General features: G+C 37.9%; 4 protein-coding genes across 8 annotated transcripts in view; 1 reads left to right on the top strand and 3 right to left on the bottom strand.

The window, feature by feature from the left end:
• Nucleotides 1-24,019, bottom strand: part of LOC113048471 (B-cell receptor CD22-like) — a 1,131,192-nt gene that overhangs the window by 697,694 nt on the left and 409,479 nt on the right. The window lies entirely within an intron of this gene.
• Nucleotides 4,740-7,829, bottom strand: LOC113048534 (DNA-(apurinic or apyrimidinic site) lyase). The gene is made up of 5 exons (XM_026210403.1): nucleotides 7,679-7,829; nucleotides 7,200-7,319; nucleotides 6,960-7,123; nucleotides 6,637-6,829; nucleotides 4,740-5,917 (listed from the first exon to the last, which is right to left on the bottom strand). The coding sequence occupies exons 2-5, from the start codon at nucleotides 7,258-7,260 to the stop codon at nucleotides 5,403-5,405; spliced, it is 933 nt and encodes a 310-aa protein (XP_026066188.1). The 5' UTR covers nucleotides 7,261-7,319; nucleotides 7,679-7,829; the 3' UTR covers nucleotides 4,740-5,402.
• LOC113048531 (probable tRNA N6-adenosine threonylcarbamoyltransferase) lies at nucleotides 7,923-11,487 on the top strand. 2 transcript variants are annotated; one of them, XM_026210397.1, is made up of 12 exons: nucleotides 7,923-8,020; nucleotides 8,382-8,504; nucleotides 8,619-8,738; nucleotides 8,819-8,994; nucleotides 9,118-9,213; nucleotides 9,308-9,357; nucleotides 9,570-9,648; nucleotides 9,732-9,797; nucleotides 9,891-9,981; nucleotides 10,082-10,157; nucleotides 10,239-10,337; nucleotides 11,309-11,486. In XM_026210397.1, exons 2-12 carry the CDS (start codon nucleotides 8,390-8,392, stop codon nucleotides 11,346-11,348), a joined length of 1,008 nt encoding a protein of 335 aa, XP_026066182.1. In that variant the 5' UTR covers nucleotides 7,923-8,020; nucleotides 8,382-8,389; the 3' UTR covers nucleotides 11,349-11,486. The 2 variants fall into 2 exon arrangements, with proteins under 2 accessions (XP_026066182.1, XP_026066183.1); XM_026210398.1 differs by having other exon boundaries at nucleotides 8,003-8,020; nucleotides 8,385-8,504; nucleotides 11,309-11,487.
• Nucleotides 12,555-17,761, bottom strand: LOC113048541 (uncharacterized). 2 transcript variants are annotated; one of them, XM_026210414.1, is made up of 4 exons: nucleotides 17,606-17,761; nucleotides 14,586-15,311; nucleotides 14,473-14,505; nucleotides 12,555-13,302 (listed from the first exon to the last, which is right to left on the bottom strand). In XM_026210414.1, exons 1-4 carry the CDS (start codon nucleotides 17,616-17,618, stop codon nucleotides 13,253-13,255), a joined length of 822 nt encoding a protein of 273 aa, XP_026066199.1. In that variant the 5' UTR covers nucleotides 17,619-17,761; the 3' UTR covers nucleotides 12,555-13,252. The 2 variants fall into 2 exon arrangements, with proteins under 2 accessions (XP_026066199.1, XP_026066198.1); XM_026210413.1 differs by lacking the exon at nucleotides 17,606-17,761 and adding an exon at nucleotides 16,958-17,104 and having other exon boundaries at nucleotides 12,954-13,302.

The raw sequence follows: 24,019 nt of genomic DNA, 5'->3' as shown, positions 1-24,019 counted from the left end.
TAATTTATTCCTGTGATGAATTTCACCTTCATTACTTCAGTTTAAAATTCATTTTTTTTTTTGATGAATATAAAGTTCAAATAGAACAGACATTCATTTAAAATAGGAACAATTTGTAACATATTTTCCAGTCTTAACTATCACTTTTGATCATTTAATGTATCTTGCTATATATAAAAGTTTTTTTTTTTTTTTTAATTATAAAAGTAATATATTTGTAATTCTTTTATTATATATAGCATATATATATTATATATTATACATATACATATTATAGACACATATATATATATATATATACTATTTTTTATATCATTCTGACTCCTAACTCTTAAATAGTGCTGTGACCCTAAAATATTTCTTAAAAGTCCACATTTAAAAGACTTTCCAAATAAAAACAGAGAAAACCAAAATCTTCATTAAGAGAGCCTATTTCATGTTGACTGAAACTGCGGCTCACATATTTTCATGGCACTGTCGAAAGCTCTTTTCAAGCGTTTTATCCTGGTGTGACACTGCTCTGCTGTTCTGGTAAAGCCTCTCTCGAACATCTTCTTCGAGATGAGGTTGAATATGTGTCGGTTGCGAGCGCAGTCTTTTAGACTCCGCTGGACGCTGTCTTTTCCCCATATGTCAATGAGGCCAAAGCGTCTCCTCCTCTGACCAAGGGACTTTTTGAAGCATCAGAGGTCTGGAAGGAAGACTCTTCTGAGTAAATAAAGCAGAAAAGAGTTTGAATCTGCTCAGCTGCTTACTGTATATTATAGTAAGTAATCAAAACAAAGATAATTACAATGAACTGACCTGTGTATGCACCCATATGATCGATAAATGTGAACTCTCTGGACTCGTCTCTTTTCCTTTTAGAGGACTTCTTTGAGTTTTTTTGGCATGTGTCTGATTCAGCTCTTCACCAACGCAACCGTTAATCTCTCTACTAGATCCAGCACCTGTGTTTGGCCAGCTCTGATCATCATCATCATCATCCTCTTCATCCTCTCTCTCCTCTATCTCTACTTTGAATTTTCTCTTTTTAGACATCCAGCCGAGTGTATCAACATCAGACAAGGGTTTGAAGTGTGGCATTCATCGGTGTCTTGACCATCTAAACCGGCTACTGATTCGGACGGGTCACCAGATTCTGTGTGATCGCTGGAAATGACGACTCGAACCAGCGGAGGGAGAGATTGAGATGAAACTGTACAGCTGTTATACGCAGAGTGAACATGCTCTGCAACAGAGAAAGACAAATAGACAAATTAAACATCAAATTAAAGATCATCCTTACAAACACTTGTCAGGTGCCTGTGGGGAGAATAATTAACTAAAGGTGTTGTGTAGCATGATAGTTATTTTCTGCTAAGCAAATGTTCATTCATTGTTTTTTATGGCTTTTTAATTGCATTTTTTTTTTGCATGTGTAATTATGTTGTACATTTAAAAGTTTTTGTGTTTGCTGAAGAGGACTTCAGTTGTGGTTAAGTTGCAGAATGGTTATATGATGACAACTAGGAAATATTATTATAGAATATGGACTGGTATTTTGGCCAGATGCAATGATTTAAACTTAAAAACGTCGTAGTATTAGATTGGTTTCTAACAAACGCACAGCTTTCAACTTTACAAGATTTTAACTGATGGACTGGAGTGTGGATTATTCTGATGTTTTATCATATGTTTGGACTCTTATTCTGACGGCACCCATTCACTACACAGGATCCATTGGTGAACAAATGATGAAAAGTTATTTCTCAAAATCTGTTCCCAGGAAGAAACAAATCTCATTTACATCTTGTATTGGATTTCAGTTTTGGGTGAACTATTTCTTTATGACCTCGCAAATGGTTATCCTTAGTGAAACTATCCCTTTGTAATTCAGATTTCGTTGGTGAAACAGTTGCATATGTGGATTATACAATAAAAATGACAAAAGAACAGAGTGAGCGAGTCAAAACGCATCTGATATAACCTTACACATGGATATGATGTAATTCAAGGTAAAAAAAAACTGGTACCATTGTCCTGAAGATTTCCTTTAGCTCTGTGGTGTTCAAGCAGGGTCTTCATCTGCTTTGGGACCGAAACTGAATAAAGGCATTGCTCCAGAATAGACGGGCAGGTCCTGAGCCAAGAGACCGTCTGAAGAACACAACCAGACCAACGTCTACATTAGTAATATAACAAGAGTGTTCAGTTTCTTTATATCTTTCCATGTTTATTGACATACCTGTGAAAGGTCTGGGACTGACATCATCCGATCAAACCGCAAGAGGAAGTCTTCCATAAGTGTCTGCAGGTTTTTGTCAAACTTGGGGCCGTATTCTTCTGGGAAAATGTTCTATTAATTACACAGGGTTGAGGAAGAATTCCTTCATTTCATGGCACAGAAACCAAAACAGAAAAACCAAGTGTTGTGAACATGTCTGTGTGTTTGTAACCTGGAAGAAATTCTCTCTCTCTTCAGGGTTGCTGATAAGGGTCCGAACAAGGCCAAAGAAACAGGCCTCAGATTCCTCCATGTCTTCATCAACCACCTGTAATATATGAAGTCTATTAAAAATTTGCTTGAATTGTGATGTTTTAAAAACCTCCAAATGGTTCTAAACATGACTTGACCTCATTGATCGCACTGACGACACGAGGAGCATGGATCCGGTCCAAGTGATGCTGAATGTCTTCCAGGTCAACCTGATATTTACCACGACACAACTCCAAAAGACGCTGTGAAGAATAAGCGATATAATGCCAAACCGTACGGTCTCTGGATAAGCTCAATCTTTAACTCTGTGTAGTTTCTTACCCTTGCTCTTAAGCCAAATATCAGCTGAGTTCTTTGATTGTAATCAAGAAGCTCTGGCAGTGTCTCGGTCACCATGGTTTACAAACTCCTCCAGCATCCCATAGTGCTGGACCTGTCTCTGTTCAGTCACCTGCCACATGGCTGCAACAGTAACCTCGACGGTGGAATGATGAAAACTCATCAATGAAAGAGGGTCTGAGAATTAAAAACAAGACGAATAAGAAACACATGCAATGAGAGGCATCGTACGCATGTATATTAAACAGCTTTGACTTTATAATCTGGATTGAAATCTCTTGCAGTTGCATATCTTGTTAATGCATTTTGATTTAAAAATCCCTAAAATTTAAATGAATCAAAATACAGTATTAGAACCTATCAGATGTGCTTTCATTTAAAAGGAAGTTACGTGATAATCTTGAAAATGAAACATTTGACTTGAATACATTAAATTTCTTATTACACTTTAACGTGCTGATTTTTTGTGTTGTATTTTACAAAAAAAAGAGGAAAGGAAATTACTCACCTTCGATTTTCTTGCTCCAAAGCGCTTCTTCCATTGTTTACAACTTCAGTCAAGTTTAAACAATCTCGTAATGGATATTTTTAACAGCCGTACGTCATAATTCAGAAGAAAGGCTCTATTAGAAAGGACACTTTTTTAATTTCGATGCGCTTTCCACTTGACCATTTCGTTCGTTTCCAAACACTGGACTGAACCACACAGATTCCGGTCTAATCCGCTTTGGTCTGGTCTACAGTCTAATTCGAGTTCTCCCTCTGGTGGTGCAAAACCACATTATACTAGTTTTGCGAGGCCATCTCACAAACCCAGCTCTCAAACCATTCTTTCCGTTCGCTGTTGTTTAGTATGCGGTTTACTGTTAATGTTGTTTAATCTAGACTGGAAGTTCAGGCACAATTATGGATTTATTTTCATGTTTTAGAAATTGGTAAAATTGAGTTGGACTTTTATTATGAAGGATGAGGCCGTGGATTTAGCTCATGAATATTTAATTTACTCATGCAACGCTGCTGTTGTAACCTTCTGAGAGTTTCGATCACGTGTTCTCATAAATATTTAATAACGCACCATACCGACTCCTGCCATTGGCGAAAGTCGCGTTACGTAACTGAAGCTCATGAGTTTTCGCCATACCATTTGGAATTTCCCTGTCGGTTTGTTTTTTATTTATTATTATTTTATTTATTTATTTATTTTTTATCATTTGTTACCCTGGATTGATATTGTCTGTTGTATTGTTTTGTATATGTCGTTTAAAGCATAATAATAAAAATAATAATAATTTCCCTGTTGATTTCGAAAGTACGATGTGCTTAATTTTGCTTGGAATATATCACATTCATGTGAAAAAATGTTCTAAAGCCTAGCCAAACTTTGAACATTTTATAAAAGAAGTTAAACAATATGGTACTACATTAGACAAAATTAAGAACAAAAAAGCAAGAAAGACCTATGAAGCTTTTTGTTATTTTTAATTGATGTATTTTTACCCTTGGCATGAATTGTTTCACTTTACTTGTTCTTATGAGTGTTTTTGTACTTGTTGCAAGTTGTATATGCTTGTACAAATCTTTGTATATTTTTGGCATACTAATAAAAAAAAAACATCTGCAATTTTAATACATATGTTATTTAAATATAAAATAAATGTAACTAAGAGATTATTGTCTAGCATTGTCATACTTCTTATGAGCTGTTCGGACAACAGTATAACGTTATTGTTACAGACGAAACGGTTTTCACCTGCTTCTTTTAAAATGTGTACAAAAGCATTTAATATATATGCATAACACAAGTCAGGTTCATTTTCATTTGCACATTAATAGTCTAACCATTTTATACTCAAAACACGTTTGTTAATAAGAATTATATGGTGTTAAAAAAAAAAGAAAATAAGAACAGAGACTAAGTTACTTATTTTTTTTATAAACTACTTTATTTCAAAACATGAAAATGTCTACAGACAGACAGAAAATGGGGAAAAAAGAGCAAATTAGCAAAATCATTGGTCTTTTGGAACTAATATGTGGCATATGTAACATTTAACTACCACTAACATCATTCAATCGAGAGTTTTGTAGATTTCAAAGGTTAAAATAGCACCAAAGACAAAATCCAAAGAACTATGACTTCAAATCAGACACATCATATATCTTTGCAGGTCAAGGTATTTTACAAGCTTCAAAACATTTTGCCATAACCAACACTGAGAGAATGTTTATTACAATAGTTTGGCAAGGTTTGTCATTTAGATATTTGTCTTGACATTTTTTTAAACACTGAAAATCTAAAATGTGATGAGAGCTCAAATGAATGACTTTTTTGTTGTTGTTGATATTTTAGTGTCAAAATCTGATTTCAGGTGACCAATAACAGCAGTCTTCACCAAAGCTGCAAAACTACAAAACAACTTAACTACAATTCCTTTCAATAGGAGTCTGCACCACACATATTCCTGTGTGTGTGTGTGGACCTCTATTTGGTTTATAGAGAGGAAATACTAATCTAGAACTAACAGGACTAGACCCTTCTGTGTCTATGCAGATATATACGGAACTGAAAAGGTTGAAACCTGATCTAAACGGCCAAATGCAGGGTAATAGGACAGTGGTCACTTCCCATGGCCGTGTTTCGGATCTTGCTGTCACACAGACCTGGGAGTAAGGCAGAGGACAGCAAAAAGTAGTCTAAACGCCAGCCGACGTTTTTGGCTCGTGAATTCATCATGTAGGTCCAGAAGGTGTAGGCATTGGCTTGTTCTGGATACAGCTCCCGAAAACTGTCGGTAAAACCGGCCTTGAGAAGTTCGGTGAAGCCCTCACGTTCCTCAGGGGTGAAGCCTGCGCTCTTGCGGTTACCCTTGGGGTTTTTGAGATCGATCTCTTGGTGGGCCACATTCAGATCTCCACACAGCACCAGGGGCTTGCGCTTGTCCAAGTCGCTCAGGTAGGCACGGAAATCAACATCCCACGTCTTGCGGTAGTCAAGACGCACCAGACCACGGCTGGCGTTGGGCACATACGCCGTGACCAGGAAGAAAGACGGAAACTCAGCAGTGATAACTCGGCCCTCTTTATCGTGTTCCTCTTTACCTATTTTGAAGCCGAAAGAGATTTTAAACTTTTAAACTGGATTTTGGGGAAACAATTAGATGACATTTAAAACCAAATAGATTTTCATTTTATATTTTTATGAATATGAAAAGAATAGCAACCGTTGAACAGAAGAAATCAATATGACTATAATAATAACAACAAAAAATATTATTTAAATAAGGATTAAATAAATTTACAAACATCACTAATGCAATAATAATACTATTGTACTGTAAAATAAAAAAATAAAATAACTGATTAAAACAACATTTTCAATATGGCCATATCATAATAATAACAACGTTATTATTAGCAGTAGTAGTATTTAAATAAGAAATCAATCAAAAAAGGAATTCACTACTATCGCAAAAAGTATTTAATTCTACTACTTATATTATTATTATTGCATTGCTACTACTGCTGTTATTATTAATATTTAAATTACAAGAATGAAATCAAAGAAGTACGTGACTTGCAATACTACTATTGCACTGTAAAATAATATTCAAAGGTCTCAATCATTAAACCATAGTGCATTTATTTTAGGGAGACATGTTGTCAGAAGATTTATGAACAATTCTCATTACAAATTTGGAAAGATGGTTGTGGGCACTGTGTCTTCAAATGCACGCTATAAGCAAAACAATCTCACAGCCATGGAGAATATGCAATTCACATTGGTCATACAAAATTAAAATCTGTATAAACACACTTACCGATGCCGTAGGTGACATTGAGCGGTTCAGTCTTGGAGAGCATGGCCACTCCGCTGTAACCTTCCTTATCCTCTGATCCAGCCCAGTACTTGTGCGGATACTCAGGCATGTCAGTGATATCAGATGGCAGAGATTTCTCAGCACACTTTGTTTCCTGCAGACAAAGCACATCTGGATCCTCCTTACGCACCCACTGCAAACAGACAACAACAAACGAGTGGAAAAGGGTTGGTACCTCTGACACAGAGACTGGACAAACTGTTTAAGAAGGGCCTTGCAGTACAAGTAAAACACAATCGATGTCTTGTATGTTGCATTCTCACATCAAGGCCGTTCTTTTTGACCCATGCACGCAGACCGTCCACATTCCAGGAGGTGATCTTCATGTTAGCCGCACGGCCATCCTTACTGGTCATCTGATCAGGAGGATCCTCGTACAGAATCGGTGCCTCTGGCTCCTTCCCCTTCTTCTCTTTCTTTGCAGGTTCTGTGACAGAAAGCTCAATGTTATCTGATGCACTCTTTGAGGATGTAAACTTTTTTTATTTATTAAAACACTGTACCTGCTCCATTGCCAGTCTCCCCATCCACAGCTTCCTCATTCTTCTTGGCTCTTTTAGGCATGCTTACAGTTCTTTTAATACCTCACACACGTACGCAACTAAAAGCACACACACAAACACCTACAAGAGAGGACATGCGCAATGAATGAATGAGCAATGCTTCAGGCGCTGCAAACATTCACAACAAAGGCCGTTGAACTCATTTAGCTCTCGCACAAGTAATTAAACCACTTACATAAAATTTGTGAAATTTATAAACCAAAATGCATGTCTTTGCAGAGTATGCTGGAATAATATATTAATATATTATCAAGCAAGTTTCTAAGTTGTCCAAAAGTGCGGCCTGAATGAATGAGACAATAGAACAAATGCATGGCTCGCGCGCTCTGCGTTTATAATAGACACATTTATATTGAGCGCGTTGAAAACTCATTAGATATAAATTAACATTTTATTATATACAAACAACTCTTTCTTACCTAACACGTTAGTTGAGTTTACGGTGAAGCCTCAATCTGTGCAGAACTAGGAAGCTTTCTCTGCACTAACGGAAGCTTTCTGCAGGGAATGTCCATGAGGTGCACATTTCCCCATTAAGAGCTGTCCGAGTTATTGCCTGACTAAACGTGGTGTTTGAAAACGGTTTTTTTTATTTATTTTTATTTATCATTTGTATATCAAATTGTTATTAAACAGTAGCTTTGGAATATATTTGGATAACGTTAACAATTTGTTAAACTAATATTCCCATCGTTTTCGTCCAGGCATTTAGTAAAATCCATGTTATCTGTTGTTGTGGTCCTACAACCAGCAAGTGTTCGGTAAGAGTGGAGAAGCAGTGAAAATAAGAGACAAAACAAGACAAAAATATAATTATTAGTATGCTACGAATTATTATAATAAACGTATAAAAAAAGGGCAACCCGACAATTTAACAATTTAATCTATAAATGTTATTAACAATCAGGCGGATCATGTTTTATCCATCAGCATGCGTCGCAAGATCTCTGATAGCAGGACATAATTTAATTATTTTCATTTAATTGTAACATTAAATTTGACATTTTTACATTTAATTTTGACATTTTACATTTTTAAAACTTTCAACACGCACTCAAACGCACACATATATAGCTGTATCTTGTGTATTGTCATTAAATGGTCCGTGTTTCATTCTCCCAGCAGAAAGCATGACTGTTGTGATTGGATTTGAGGGCAGTGCTAATAAGATTGGCGTGGGTATCATCAGAGATGGGGAAGTTCTGTCAAACCCCAGACGCACTTACATCACCCCACCTGGCCAAGGTGAGCTCATCTGATCTATCATTACTTCTTCTGGACAGAGTCATCTTCACATATAACAATTCACCATGCTTTCACATTACCATTTTATATAATCACCTCCCATGATCTTCTCAGGGTTCCTACCTGGAGAGACGGCCAAACACCATCGTGGTGTGATTCTCACTGTGCTCCAGGAGGCACTAGATGAAGCAGGGCTGAAAGCGGCTGATATTGACTGTGTGGCGTACACTAAAGGTGAATATTTATGACTTGCCTTTAATCCACTGTGCATTTTTCCACACTGCTCCATTCATCAGATATCTCCTGTTGTACAGGGCCTGGAATGGGGGCTCCTCTGGTAACAGTGGCAATTGTGGCCAGGACAGTCGCTCAGTTGTGGGGGAAGCCATTGTTGGGGGTAAATCACTGTATTGGACATATAGAGATGGGGCGTTTGATCACCAACGCCCAAAACCCCACTGTCCTGTATGTGAGCGGAGGAAATACTCAGGTAGGTATTGAAGAGTTTAAAAATTAGTCTACTATGATATCCATGTCCTTGAAATAATTATATTGGCATTCTCACATTTCGTTTAACATAAACGAACATGAATTCTCTATATTGCTTCTACAGGTTATTGCATATTCTGAACGACGTTACAGAATATTTGGCGAGACAATTGATATTGCTGTGGGAAACTGCCTGGACCGGTTTGCAAGAGTCATCAAGGTCATTATTTGGTTAATAGCCTTGTATGTTTGTGTACAACATTTTTTTTAATGTGGAGGATTTGTAAGATTACATTGTTTACCTGTATTCACAGATCTCAAATGATCCCAGTCCTGGATACAACATTGAACAGATGGCAAAGAAGTGAGTTCCCATGCACTTAAATATTTAAATATCTAATTTGAGCACTTGTTTGATGTATGTTAATATATATTTAATATATATTTACTGGTATGTGCTTAGCAGATGCTTTTATCCAAAGCGACTTACAGTGCATTCAGGCTAACAGTTTTTACCTAACTTGTGTATATATTCATATATGCATTCATATATATCCATATATATTCATTCTTCAGAGGCACCAAGTATATAGAGCTGCCGTATACAGTGAAGGGTATGGATGTGTCATTTTCTGGGATTTTGTCCTATATAGAGGTGAGATGAATGTCTGGGAGATGCATAAGTCTTTAAATTCTGTTTATACCTCTTTAAATTGTAATCATTTCATTCCCACGCAGGACGCTGCTCACAAACTGCTTAGTGCAAGTCAATGTTCGCCTGAGGATTTGTGTTTCTCTCTACAAGTACGAACCTGTAACCTGTGCCTCACTATGCTTGCAATAAGAAACATTCATTTGTGATTGTGAAAAGTGACTAAAAATACCACGGATTGACAGGAGACTGTGTTTGCCATGCTGGTGGAGATCACAGAAAGAGCCATGGCTCACTGCGGCTCTCAGGAGGTTCTGATCGTCGGAGGAGTCGGCTGTAAGGGTTTTAATGTGTATTAGTTTACATTCATCTTATATCAAAAACTTGGTCTTTGTATTGTAGTTTTCTGTGAGCATCTAAATGTGTTCTTCTGTAGGTAACCTGCGTCTACAGGAGATGATGGGGGTCATGTGTAAGGAGAGAGGTGCACGACTTTTTGCCACAGATGAGAGGTGAGAGAGATGGCATCACTGCTGAAAGAACTCATGACAGTCGATTTCAATGGTTGTTAATCTCTTCATGTGATATTGTAGCTTTTGTATAGACAATGGAGCAATGATTGCACAGGCCGGATGGGAAATGTTCCGCTCGGGTCAAGTCACTGAGCTTTCAGACTCCTGGATTACACAAAGGTAAACCAACATCACAAAATAGCCATCAAAAACATCAGCATCACACAGCAAGAAGCTACAAACATATTCAGTTAAAGGAATAGTTCACCCAAAATTCAACTTCTGCTGAAATGTACTCAACCTCAAGATTTGTTTCTTCATGAAGAATTTTACCGTTACATGACTTGCTCAGTAAAACATAATCTGCAAGGAATGGGTGCCGTCAGAATGAAAGATCTCTGTGCACTAGAGCATCTAGGCATAAAAAAAGTTTTTCCCCAAAACCATCTCCATCTTAAACAGTTAACATAAATTATTACCTGTTTTATGCAAATAATTTTTGCAATTGAAATTATGTAAATACATATTAATGTTTTTATTTATACAACTGTACACAAATCTTTTGTTCCATATTTTACTACTTTAATATTATTGATTTAATTGTTCTTTGAGTTCTCATGTCATGTATGTATGAGCTCCTAAAAAAACACAACAATTCCTTGTGTGTTTACACACACTTAGCCAATAAAGTTAATTCTGAATCTTATTCAAACAGCTGATAAAAACATTACAATCAACAAGTTATGCACACACACTCCTGTCCATCAGTTAACATCTCATGAAGAGAAAAGCTGTGCGTGTAAGACACAAATCCATCATTACAGCATTTTAACGGTCACTTCTGTAGTCCACAATCAATAATAATGTTTCCTCCAGTGAGAAAGTCAATCCCCTGTTGTCCTCTTACATCAAAATCCTCCTAAATATGATTTCAGACAGTTTTGGACTGCTTTCATTTTCAGATGAACTATTCCTTTAATAAAACACTTTGCTTTGTGCACACATTCTTTTCACAGATAGCAATGCTATTTTATCATTAGCCTGTTGATTTCCTATTGCTTGCTGAGATTAAATATAGACCCGAGATAAGAACTGTTTTTCTTGTTTAGCTGTGACATGATCATTCATTAATGGTCTGGTGTGTTTTTTAGGTACAGAACAGATGAAGTGGAGGTCACATGGCGGGACTGATGTTTGGATCTGGTTATTTAGGAATGTCAGTGGCACTAAATGTCAAGGAGTACAACTTATAACGTACAATCCCATTATACAACCTCGTGAAATATTCAGTTTAACATCAGGGACAGAAGTAGTTTAATTTCCCAGTTAAAGGCAGAATTGTCTAATATTTTTGTAAAAACACTGAATAAAAAATACCTATTAACCTAAAGCCTCAAATCATTTGAATACTTATGATGTGGTGAAGTGCTGAATAAAAGCAGTATTAAAGGGATCATATGATGCGATTTAAATTTTTCCTTTCTCTTTGGAGTGTCACAAGCTCTTGATGCGTAATGAAGATCTGTAAAGTTGCAAAGATTAAAGTCTCAAATACAAAGAGATATTCTATATCAAAATTAAGACTTTGCCATGCCCCCCTAAAACAGCTCATTCAACAAGCCCCAACATATCTACGACACGATGTGGAAATATTTGCGTAATGCCGCCCAAATGTTAATGCAAAGAAAGAAGCAAGCCGTGGTTTCAATAAATGCAGTTAGTGTTGAAGCAGCCATGTCAGGGAGATGCTGTGTGTATCTAGACTAAAGCAAAAGCACTTTATTTGGCCTTCTGAAAGTAGATGCATTTAGGAAGCTTTAAGATTACAATAGAACAGCAATGCTTTCAGCCAATCACAATGCACAGGGTCAGTTGGCCAATCAGAGCAGACTGCACTTTATGGAAGATGGGGCTTTGTAGAAAACTGCATTTGAGAGGACCTACAATAATGTACAGTATTTGAAAAATGTATTGTTTTTTTACAATTAGATCATGTCAAAATATTCAGTTACACCAAATAATGATCTTTTAAAAAAAAAAGCATCATGACCCCTTTAAACTCACAATCACATTATGCATCACTAAAGGAACAGTTCATAAAGAAATTTGCAGAATTGTACAAATTTAGCATTACATCACTTGCTCATAAATGGATCCCATGCAGTGAATGGGTGCCGTCAGAATAAGAGACCAAACAGTTGATTAAAAAAAAAAAAAAAAGTATGTTTACTTATGTAATTGATGGACTGTTTTTATCAGCTGTCTGGACTCTCATAACTGAAACACCCAGTGACTCTACAAATAAATGATAGATCGATAACTGAAATACTAAATATCCACATTTTTATTTCCTATAGATTTATACAAAAAAAAAAAAAAGACCATGAAATATTTTAACAAGTTTATTCATTTTTATTATGCAACACTGATTGATTAAATCTCTGAACATCTTCCAGTGTAAATATTTGTATGTTAAAAAAAAAAAAAAATGAGGTCATACACAGTAACAAATTCCTATCAGGATTTATGACCGCTATTGAATCTGGGTGAAATATATATATATTAAAAACAGCATTAAGACCAATAGACATTTGAAGGTGCTGCCATAATGTGCCAATGTCACCTCTGTAAACTTCATGAGAACAATTTATGTGGCAAGAAAGGGATTATCACAGGAGGGAAGACTGATGAAGACATTCTGGATCTGGTTCTAAAAACGAGCTCAGTCTTTAGAGAAAGGGATGACGTTCGACTACAGGTCAGAAAGTGCTCGATTTAACCACTCACACACAAGTAGGAACAAGGGAGGAATAAAAGATTTTTTAACTGTAAAACTGCAGTTCACTTAAATAAAATTGCAGTTCTTGTTTCTTTAAAAGACAATTCTCCACCATTAAAATGACAGAGGTATGCAGAGGGACTCTGCGCCTGAGGCAGACTCTGTTGTAAGGCAACCGAGAAGTCCAAGACATCTATCTTCATAGGGAAACAAGTCCAAAGTGTCTCGGTAGAAATGTTGAGGGGATGAGAACCTGAGTGCGGGGTGTTTGTGGGTGTGTATCTTGATTGTGTGTGTGTGTGTGTGTGTTTGTGTGCTAGGCGGGCGACTCCAGGGCGTTCTTGTACCATACAATCTTTTCAGGGTCTGAAAAACAAAGCAAGTCTGTTAAAACGGTCTAAAAAAGTGATTCTGCTCGTTTTATGGAAATTAGGGCTACATGATATTCCAAGAAAACCAACATTGTGATATTTAGTTTAGTTGACGATATGAAAAAATACAGGAAAGGTCACCAGATGACTTGAAAATTTTGAAAAAATTAATTACAGAATAAGTGAGGCAATTTTGTTGTGAGATGTAAAAAAAAAAAAAGTTTTTGTGTCCGTCAAAGATCCTTTTAGACCAGATTTTTTTAAATTCTTTATAACAACTAAATCAAACCTCTTTCAATAGTGTAAGCTTGCAAAAATTCTCTTTACTTGATCTTTTATAAGGAATACTCCCACTGTTTTTGACAAATTCAATAAAAAATAGCTATAAAATAAAATGATAGTGATTATTTTTAAATATTAAACTATTGTAATATCACAATGTTGAAATAAAATATTTAATAAAAATGTAAAATTAAACAAAATAAAATGCACTAATTTTAGATTCTTATTGTAAAAATGTAGTATTTAAAGGGTTACTCCAGCCCAAAATTGAAATTGTCAATCACTTCCCCCATGTTGTGGTGCGTATGCTCTTCTGTGTCCTCCGCACCACAAGGAAGTACTGTTTTATTTGAAATCAATGCTAAATACACGTAGAAACAGGAAATGGAAATGGAGTGACACAGAGGAGACCAATGACAAGAATTACTGAATAATCGTTATTTTTGTCCCTGTCGCTTCATATGACCCAGATAGTATTCTGGAGTATTCTGATGACAACTTTTCTTAACTTTTAATGGACCTTGACACTGTTATTTACTTGGCAGTCTATGGGACAGTCTCAAGCGTTCAGGTTTTCATCCAAAATATCTTAAATTGTGCTATGAAGACGAATGGAGTTTGGAACGACATGGGGGTAAGCGATTAATGACAATTTTCATTTTAGGGTGGAGTATGTCTTTAATAAAACCAAGTATTTAACAAAAAATTTAAAATGACAACACCAATTATTTAAGTATTTAATTAATATTTAAAATAATATTTAATTAATATTTAATTAAAATGCAGTGTCCTTGATTTGACAAGTGCCATATCGAGATATCAATGTCATCTTGAAATATCATGCAGCCCTAAAGGAGAGTAATAAAAACAGACAGACACCAACCTTGTTTTTGTCTCCAATATATTGCTTTCCATTCTGCGGATCAAAAACAATTACAGTGAGATAAGAAAGACATACTTTTTTTGCCTTTTGCAACCTTAACTACATCGCCTTACCTTGTGTGTGATACTCCAATGCTTCCTCCAGGTGGCGACAGCTGAGCAGCAGCTCCTCTGAACTCTCGGAGCCTCTCGTGACCTGACCAGGCAGAGACTCTGAAGAGACATGGGCTGGTTTTACAGTAACCTCTCCAGCAACCGGGTGGAGACCGGGATTCTTCTCCTGGGGAGTATCTGCCTCCGGGCTGTCGCTGATGAAGCTGAGTCCCCACTGGTTCTGCAGCAAAACCCCGATACCAGGGGGCTCTTCGGTCGCCCCCACAGAACCTCCTCCTGCTTTCACTTTGGAGGCATAGCTGACGGTCGGCTGCAGTTTGGCGGGGCTGTCTTTCACTGGGAAAGCAGGTGGAGGTCTGAGTAAAGACAGGCTGTTGTCTACCCATCGTTCCTTCTGACTGGTTCTGGAGTGTCTCTCATCTGAGCGTGGGCCCGCCCTCGGACCATCACGCCGAAAGCTTCTTGACTTATTGTGTAGTCGACGCTCTCTCGACGTGAAGGTTTGGGTGTGACCCACCCCATTCAGAGAACCTTCCAGGCCACTCGTGGAGCCTTGACGTTTATCCATCCCCGAGGGACAGCCGCCTCCTCCCCCACCACAGCTGCCAGAGCCGGGGGAGAGGCGACGGTTTCGGATCTGAGGTTCTGGTTTATGGGGTGACACTAAGACAGCCGGATCACACAAGGGGTCGGACTCGCACACTGCATTGCTTGACTCCCAGGTACCTAAAAAAAGAAATAATCAATGAATCAACAAGAATTACATTTCCGACAAGTGCTTGCAGTGTTCGGCCAATCACAATCCATTGGATCAGTTGGCCAATCAGAGCAGGCTTCGCTTGTCAAAAGGAGGGACTTTGTAGAAAATAATGCATTTGAGAGATGCGGGGGATATAGGACCTACAATAACAGAGTATTTGAAAAATAATGTGTTTTTTTAACATTAAATCTTGCCAACGTTTTCTGTTACACCAAATACACAAAATAATGATCTTTAAAAGCATCATATGACCTCTTTAAATGCAAGTCAAGTGTCTGCTTTACTGTTTCAAATAAACTTTGTGAAAATAAAATGTCAAGACCTTGGTGAAATAAATGTACCACCGCCATTCAGTGTAACAAATATTTATGTAAATATGAAACGACATGCTTTATTCTGACCTGTAATTATTAATTAATAAAGTAAAATATTAAAGACTTCTTGCTGACAAATGGGCATACCTAGTGGTCTGAAAGATACTGGCAAAGATTTACAATGACATTTCATTCGTATTTTGAATAAAGGCTCTTTTTATGATCCTTGACTAGCCAGCCACTATCTATCTATCTATCTGTCTATCTATCTATATATACACATATATATATACACACACATATATATACACACACAGATATAGTGGTGCTCGAAAGTTTAAGCTCCCCTTGCAGGATCTGTGAAAATTTGAATAATTTTGAAAAAATAAGAGAGATCATACTAAATGCATGTTATTTTTTTTATTTTTAGTACTGTCCTAAGTAAGTTTTTTTACATAAAATATGTTTGCATATAGTCCACAAGACAAAATACAGTCACTGCTGGAAAGGGTTCAAATATGCAAAATTGCTGGAAACTTAAAGAATCTGCAGGACCTTAAAGATTTTTCTGTTCTGAGTTTAACCGTTCAGAATATATATCTATATAACCACGGGAATGCATTCAAATGCCCCAAGCAATGCAACGAGTCAATGAGGCATAGCAAGATGTAACTGGAAATTTCTAGTCGGCGCCTCATTCACATCGGCAGTCTCGAAGAGGCCTAACGGCAGAAACTAAAACGGGTCTGTAACAAAAAAAAAAAAAGTCCTACTCACAAACAAAATTAATTAATAACGCATTACAGACCACTGATTTCAGCACCTTCTAATATATTCACGCAGTTTACAACAGTCTTGAAACAGCACAACGCCTAGATACTGGCACGCATCTTATGTGGTCTAAATGAACAAAAATATATTTGTAATTCTGAGCAATTACTATATCGTTAAATATGAGTAAAAATATCATTAACGACATTTCAAGGAGGTTTAAGCGTGTGGAGATTGTCAACGCTAGCAGCAGGCCGCTTGTGTTTGTATGTTTAGCGCCCATAACAACCGCCTTTACACCGTTCCGCATTACAAATACAACATAAAGAGCTACTTCTTGTGATTTCAGATCATTACAAATATCAACGATAACAAATAATGATGATTGTGACATCAGAAAGATCGAGAATCCAAAGTTTCATAAGTCTCATTCTGTCCCACTCGAGCACAAACAACTTCGCGTTACAAAACACTCTCACCGTTAAACAACCAAAACGAGCAGAATGTATATTTATGCCACCCCTCACCTGTTTTGATATGCATTTCGGTGTGATAAATCCGGTTTTTGAGCACGGTTGAGACTTCAGTGTGTGTACGTGAGTGTGTCGCGCAGCGGCGTGTTGCTTAATGCGATCACACGGAAGTGACAGTCACCAGGGGGAATGGGGCGATGACAGTTTCCGGTGTGCTGCAGGCGCGAATAAGAGCGGGAAAGCCCATTTGAAATTATTTTATGAATGATAACCACACAGTCTATGGTGATGACAAGAAAGCTAATAATTATCCAGATTTTATTATAGCATACTGTTACATTATAAAAAAAAAATCATAAATACGTACATTTAGTTGTACATTTATGTACAGTTAAACTCAATTACTACTTACAATGTAAAATACTATACTGTGTGTAGCTAGTCTATGAAATGGTTTAAAGTTATCTAAAAACAAAAATGATTAGGCCACTTACAGTTCCAAAAAGGAATAGGTCTACAAAAAAAACATGAAATTAAAATATACACATATTAGCTGTACAATCAAATGCAAATGAGAATCACCCTTCTCTAATTGGCTATTAACAAATCATGTTTCACAAGACCTGTAACTACAGACAACTGACCATTAAAGTTAATTATATCTTTAAGGAAAATAGTAATTTTTTTTGCATGTTGTCCCACCTTCAGTGTCCATTATCTCCACTTTGTCGAAGTGTATCTTTCATAAACATACAAACAAACAAAAAAATGACATGTTTCTTCTTTCCAGATTGTGGTCACTTCTTCCTTTGCTGCCTTTCCTGACCTCTTCACAGGAATCTGTGCTGTCTCTGTTACTTCTGTGTTCTGAGGTTTTTCCCTCAGTTTATTGATCTATTGTCTCATGGAGTACATGATCAAGCTCTTTATCCGAGGTTATCTGTGTTTTTCTGTTTGTATTGTGTTTCATCACTCGCTTGAGGAGGATGATTGTTTGTGGTAGTCGAGTTATAAGATTTAACTGTTGTTCTGCTGGTTTATGAACGTTGACCTTCTCTCTGGGATCAATCTCCCTTTGCAAACAATCACAAACATTGACTAAAATAAAAATGAAAACAAGGATGAAAGTATGATCAATTTGATTAGTATATTCATGATGTGATGATATCCTGACAGTAAAAATAATAAACGCAATTGTAATGTTATAACATCTTTCGTATTTCCTGATCAACTCCCTTCTAAAGATTAAAGGGCAAAAGAAAAATCTGGGTGAGTGTTCTGATTGAACACAAACATAACTTCAGAAGTATATGGCTTTGTTGTGTATGAGGGATTGGCATTTTGGTATTTCACCGATTTATTAGACTATAAACCTTGGACCCATGGAATAGGTTGACATTACAAAACAAACCTAACAATGATTTACTCACTCGAGTCTATTTCCACTGGAAACATAACCACAGTTATGTTCTATGAAAATAGTTCTAGGCATTTTTAACCTCCTGTGAAAGCCAATGCAGAACCCTCATGTTTATGTATTTTGTTAATCAGAATAAAAAACCTGCACGACCCATTATGGCCTTTAAAGGAACTTCTCAGAATCAAAGTAAGTTAATTCATACGTCCTCACTAAACTATAATGTTAATTAATGGTTGTTGTTGTCGAGGGAAAAAGAGATAGATAATCTAAGGATCGGTTGTTTGGAAAGGGGTATGGTAGGTTTTTTCTTTTTTAAAGTTTGTTTATATTTATTTTGATGAATGTCCAATAAGCTAGGGTGAATTCAGATCATTTGGGACACATTTTAACCAACTAACAACAGGTCAAACAACTAAAAATCAAGTCAGCAATCTTGATGGCATTCCCGAGACCTTAGTTTCAGTAGTCATGTCAAAGCAGTAAATAAATTCGCATATTTTCATCTAAAAAAATTGCAAGAATTAGATGTTTTGTTTCCAGTCAAAACTTGTTCATGCCTTTATCACCAGCAGGGTGGACTATTGTAATGTGCTTCTCACCGGCCTTCCCAAAAAGACCATTAGACAGCTGCAGCTCATCCAGAACACTGCTGCCAGGATTCTGACTAGAACCAGAAAATCTGAGCATATCACACCAGTCCTCAGGTCCTTACACTGGCCTCCAGTTACATTTAGGATTGATTTTAAAGTACTTTTACTCGTATATAAGTCACTCAATGACCTCGGACCGAAATACATTGCAGATATGTTCACTGAATATAAACCTAACAGACCACTCAGATCATCAGGATCGAGTCAGTTAGAAATACCAAGGGTTCACACAAAACAAGTGGAGTCCGCCTTTAGTTACTATGCTGCCCGCAGTTGGAATCAGCTTCCTGAAGAGATCAGATGTGCTAAAACATTAGCCACTTTTAAATCTAGACTCAAAACTGATATGTTTAGCTGTGCATTTATTTATCTGTGCAATGCCCGAACTGATTGCACTGTTTTTTATGAATTGTATTTCATGCAACCCAAAATGATTGCACTGTCTTAAATTAATTTGAAATCAGGTTTTTAAATTCCTTGTTTTATTTTTGTGATCATTTTTTTATTTTTTAATGAGTATTTTACTTGCTTTTATGTAAAGCACTTTGAATTACCACTGTGTATGAAATGTGCTATATAAATAAACTTGCCTTGCCTTGCCTTCAGACGCTGGTGGAGAAAAGTGGAAATAGATACCAGGTTTTCAACAACAAGATCAAAGACAATGGCACTCAGGCACACAGAACTGATGCACAAGATAGAGGAGTTGGTGTTAGAACAGATGCTAAATAACACAGAAAATCAAGGGAATATTCAACCATCTTGGTACATGGCGAACTGAGGTTTGGTGGAAAGGTACAAATTGGGAAAGTTCAAATGACACCTAAAAACATTCATTGTGTAAGGGAAACAGGTCAATTTAGCTCAAAGGGAATCATTTAAGATTTTAAAGGGAATTTGAACAGAATCACTGTTTCACGGCTGTTCACGGAGACGCGCCTGCGGTTCAGTGAACGAGCCGTTTAACATCAAATCTGCGCTGGATACTAATATCCAAACTATAGTGAAACCACTATCAATTAGCACAGTAACAAGATCGACAGTTTAAGACATTAACTTGTAAGCACAAAACACAAGATACTTCTCTTTTCAATATGAATAAGGCTTTATTAGTCTAAGACATATAAACTAATCTAACACATAAACGCACGCACACACACATTCACACAAGTTGCAGGGAGGTCGAAAGTTAGGGAAAGATGAGTTTAAGAGAATGGAAATATGGAATCCCAAGTTAACAGCAATACGTTAAATTGCATAAACATGAACAACCATCAATCACGTAATTAGCGCTCGCATTGAGTTCCTCAATGAGGTTAAAATTATATTAGATACACCAGTAAAGGTCACAGTCTGGAGGTAAAGTTACTTGCATCTCCTGTGAAGAAGGAGCCTCGGTGAAAGGGCTATCCCGAGGTCGTTGATTGGCTGGAAGTTCAGTCTCTGAAGTGACGTCTTGGGAAGCCCGTGGTTGTTGGGCGTTGGCTGAAAGTGCAGAGTCGTGTTCGCTGGTTGAAGTTGAATGGACGTTACAAAATTTAACTCAGAACACGAAACTCTCAAACGGAAAAGAAAAGAAATAAAGTTTGACGAGACTAGGTTGTGTTCCTTCTCATAGTAGCAGCAGGCAGGCACGCTGGAACCGCGCTCAAAGAACAATGATGACTACCGCATGGCTAGATGCTACAAGCTAAAGCTAGGTAGCAAAGCTACAAGCTAAAAGCTAAGAGCAGGCATGACTGATAGCACAAGCCATGCTAGACTAAAAGCCGACATGGCTAATAGCAGCAGCTAGACTAGAACTAAAAGCAGACTAAAAGCAGACTAAAAGCAAGGCATGACTAAAAGCAAAATTTCATGGGGTCCAAAGTATTTAAAACTTCCTTGTTGGCCACCCCTCAAATGTTGCCTTGACCAATCAGATATGTTCTTGGGGTGGGTATCATAAATCATTTGTTTATCTTACCAAGCATGTGGTTCTTGCCTCACAGGGTCTAATTTTGGACATGATTCCTATAACATGATTATGATATATTTTACAAATAAATGATTGTCAGGACAATATCAAGCAAGAAAATGCGATTATTTGAATACTAGACATGACTAGGTATCCTATAGTTATCAAAAGACATACACAATAAGTGATTATACATGATAGTCAAATGTGTGGGTTACACGTAAATAAATATGGAGTTAAGCAATGGAATGATTCATTCATAAGTCTTTTTTGAGTTCATTCTGGTCCATATATAATGTATAAAAAGCAGTTTCTTTGCCATTCTCTGGCAAAGGGACTTTTCTGTGAAGACAAAGGTTTAAAGCCCTTCCCCCTTAGGAATTTCAGTCTGGTTCTTCTGGCTGGGGGGGGAAGTCAATGCAAGTATTTAACTTGATCTCCTGGGTTTACATGTGATGTCCAGCGTTGCATTCCAATCACGAACAATAAATTTGACAATCTCTTCTTTGAATTAAAATTGCCAATAATTGTTCTATTGGTGTTAATGTTGAAAGCTGTTGTGTGAACAAGTTGGTTGGTTGGTTATCTTGTTTGGTTCCTGTGGCACTAGAACTGATTTATGACTTCCTGAGGAATTCAGCTCATGTTTCAATGCACACAGCTCTGATAGACTCTTTGATTTGTCTGATTTGACTCATTTCTGCTACATATATCCCCCTTTCGATCGGCGAGGTGTTTAGGTGAAGACATCGTCGATCGCTGGAGAAACAAAGGCAGAAGAAGCAGACAAACACAGCAAACAGCAAGACAACACCTCCATGACAGTTACTGTACTGGTGCAGGCATCAGGCTATTTAGGTACACGTGGTTAAGTTCAATTAGTCAACGTAGTTTAGCACATTGAGGATAGTTTAGATCGTCTTGGAAATTGTTTTTATTTTGATTCATCAATCAAATTTGTGGTTAACTTTGTTTGGTTCTTCTAGGTTGTCTTACTTTACATGTTTACCATTAGTTTTCTAGTAATTTCATTTTCAATTCAATGAATTGACCTATCATGCATGGAGCTCTCTGGCTTCCATTCAGTTTAGAGTGGCTGGCGGATATTAGGTGTTGCGAGTCAATCCTAATATCAGACCTTCAACCCTCGCAGGGTGTCTAGGCATTTCACCTACTCAGGAAAGAGGGGAAGGAGAAGGATAGGTAGAAGAAGAACAAAACAAAACAAGGCTGCTGTGGGTTTTCCTAGCATGTGTTACAACTACTATTGAGCTAGGATGTCAGGTGCAGCTAGTGTCGTGAACCTTAACTTAGTGTCAGGTGTTCTACCTATTGTGAGGATGGCTGCACGTTTCTTCATGGTGGGTATGTGTAACTTTGTTACGCTAAAAGTTGGATATTCTACCTGTGGGAAGAATATGTTTGTTGACTGTGTTATCAGTAGATGTGTTTACCTCTGGGTGTAGGTAATGTTGTGTATTACTGGTGTAGTGCATGTGTGGTCAGATCTGTTCAAGTCTGTGTTGTCTCCCCCTTTTTCTAGCATGTCACTTAAGACTGGCTCTCAGCATCCTTGGCTTGGATGAGGGCGTGTCCATGGTCTAATGAGGGGTCAGTCCAGCAAGGCAGGAAGTTCTTTAGCAGACAGTCGGAGGCAGTTTGGCATGGCTGTGTGAAGCTGAGTTGCAAAACTTGTCTCCTATGTTGCATTCTTCTTGTGATGCCTTCTGGCTGTAGCAGACTTTCTGACCTTCTGTGCTCTGGTGGTTGCTGTTGCACAGACAGGGAATTTGGAACTTGGAGTTGGAGTTCATTTGACAGTTTGTTAGTGACTGAGGTGATGTCCTTTAGTACCTCAGATTTTTCATCAACAGTTGGCCGTGAAAGACTTGTTCATTCTGGGTTGTTGTTGAACAGGTGCTTGTCATCTCTGATGTGGTGCACCAGGTGATCACCGGCCTTCCGTTCTGTCGCTGGTCACAGCGAGCATGACTCAACTTTGTGGTCACCTGCATGTAAATTGTCTTGAAGGAACTCTCTTAGTTGTTCCATGACTTGTTCCGTGTCTTCTAATGGTAAGCGGTTATGTTCTTGTGCATACTCAGCACTGTGCATGTCTGAGTGGTGCTGAGGTGGGTTTTGTTGTCGCTTACCCACACGAGTTGCTCTTGGATGAGTCAGGTGATTACCTTTGGATCTCTGGTTAGGTTTCCAGATGTTATCCTTTTGGTTTCTTGAGAAGCGTGGCTGGTCCCATGGATTTTTCCAGCAGTTGGGCTGAAAGCGGTCGTGGATATGGGCGTCACGTTCTCTGTGCTCTTGATGGAAGACTCTGGTGTTGTGATGCCACTGGGTGTCGTCCAGTGCAAGGCTTGAGTCTTTGTTGACAGAGTTCAAGAGTGTGGATGTTTTGTTACCTTTCTTTGAGGCCACCTTCTGCTTGTTATAGGCCTTCTGTGTTAGGTCACGCAACTGTTGGATGGTCATGGAGTTCGGACAGGCCATGACACCTAGATGGTGACTGACTCCAGGGTGCAGATTTCTTAGGAAGAGGCTTTTGAAGTTCACATCCTCTTCAAGGTCAGGGCTGTTGTGTGCACCAAAGTAGGCTTGTCGGAGTCGGTTGTAATAAGCTTGTGGATTCTCTTGACGACCTTGTTTGGTTCCAAGGCAGTTAACAGTCCATGTTCAGACTCTGGGTCTGTAAACTCTTTAATCAGGACCTCACGAAGTCGCTGGTAGTTTGACTTTGTTTGACTGGGCTGTCGATCTAGAAAGTTTCGTACCTCGGAGCTGGACGTGGCTCTAAGGAGGTATAACCAGTCTCTGTCAGTCACATGAGGTCTCACTTCCAGATGGAATTCGATATCTCGCAGGTAAGCTTGGATGTCGGGGCTCTCTGTGGAGTTCGGGTTGAACCTGCTGATGTTTTTAGACAGCTCGTTGAGGTCTTTGATGGTCATCCCGTGTGCAGCTTCAAGGCCTTGGACGGGAGGTTTTCTTTCGTTGGCAGGAAAGGGTTGTGTGGCGAAGGCAGGTGAGGTTTTGGGTTGTGGCCCTTCGCTCCTTTCGTCATATGCCAGTTCTTG

Source organism: Carassius auratus, chromosome 29 (assembly GCF_003368295.1).
Source record: "Carassius auratus strain Wakin chromosome 29, ASM336829v1, whole genome shotgun sequence".
Classification (NCBI taxonomy): Eukaryota; Metazoa; Chordata; class Actinopteri; order Cypriniformes; family Cyprinidae; genus Carassius; species Carassius auratus.
The sequence above is the reverse complement of the archived record's forward strand: the minus strand, read 5'-3'. Positions and strand labels throughout refer to the sequence as shown.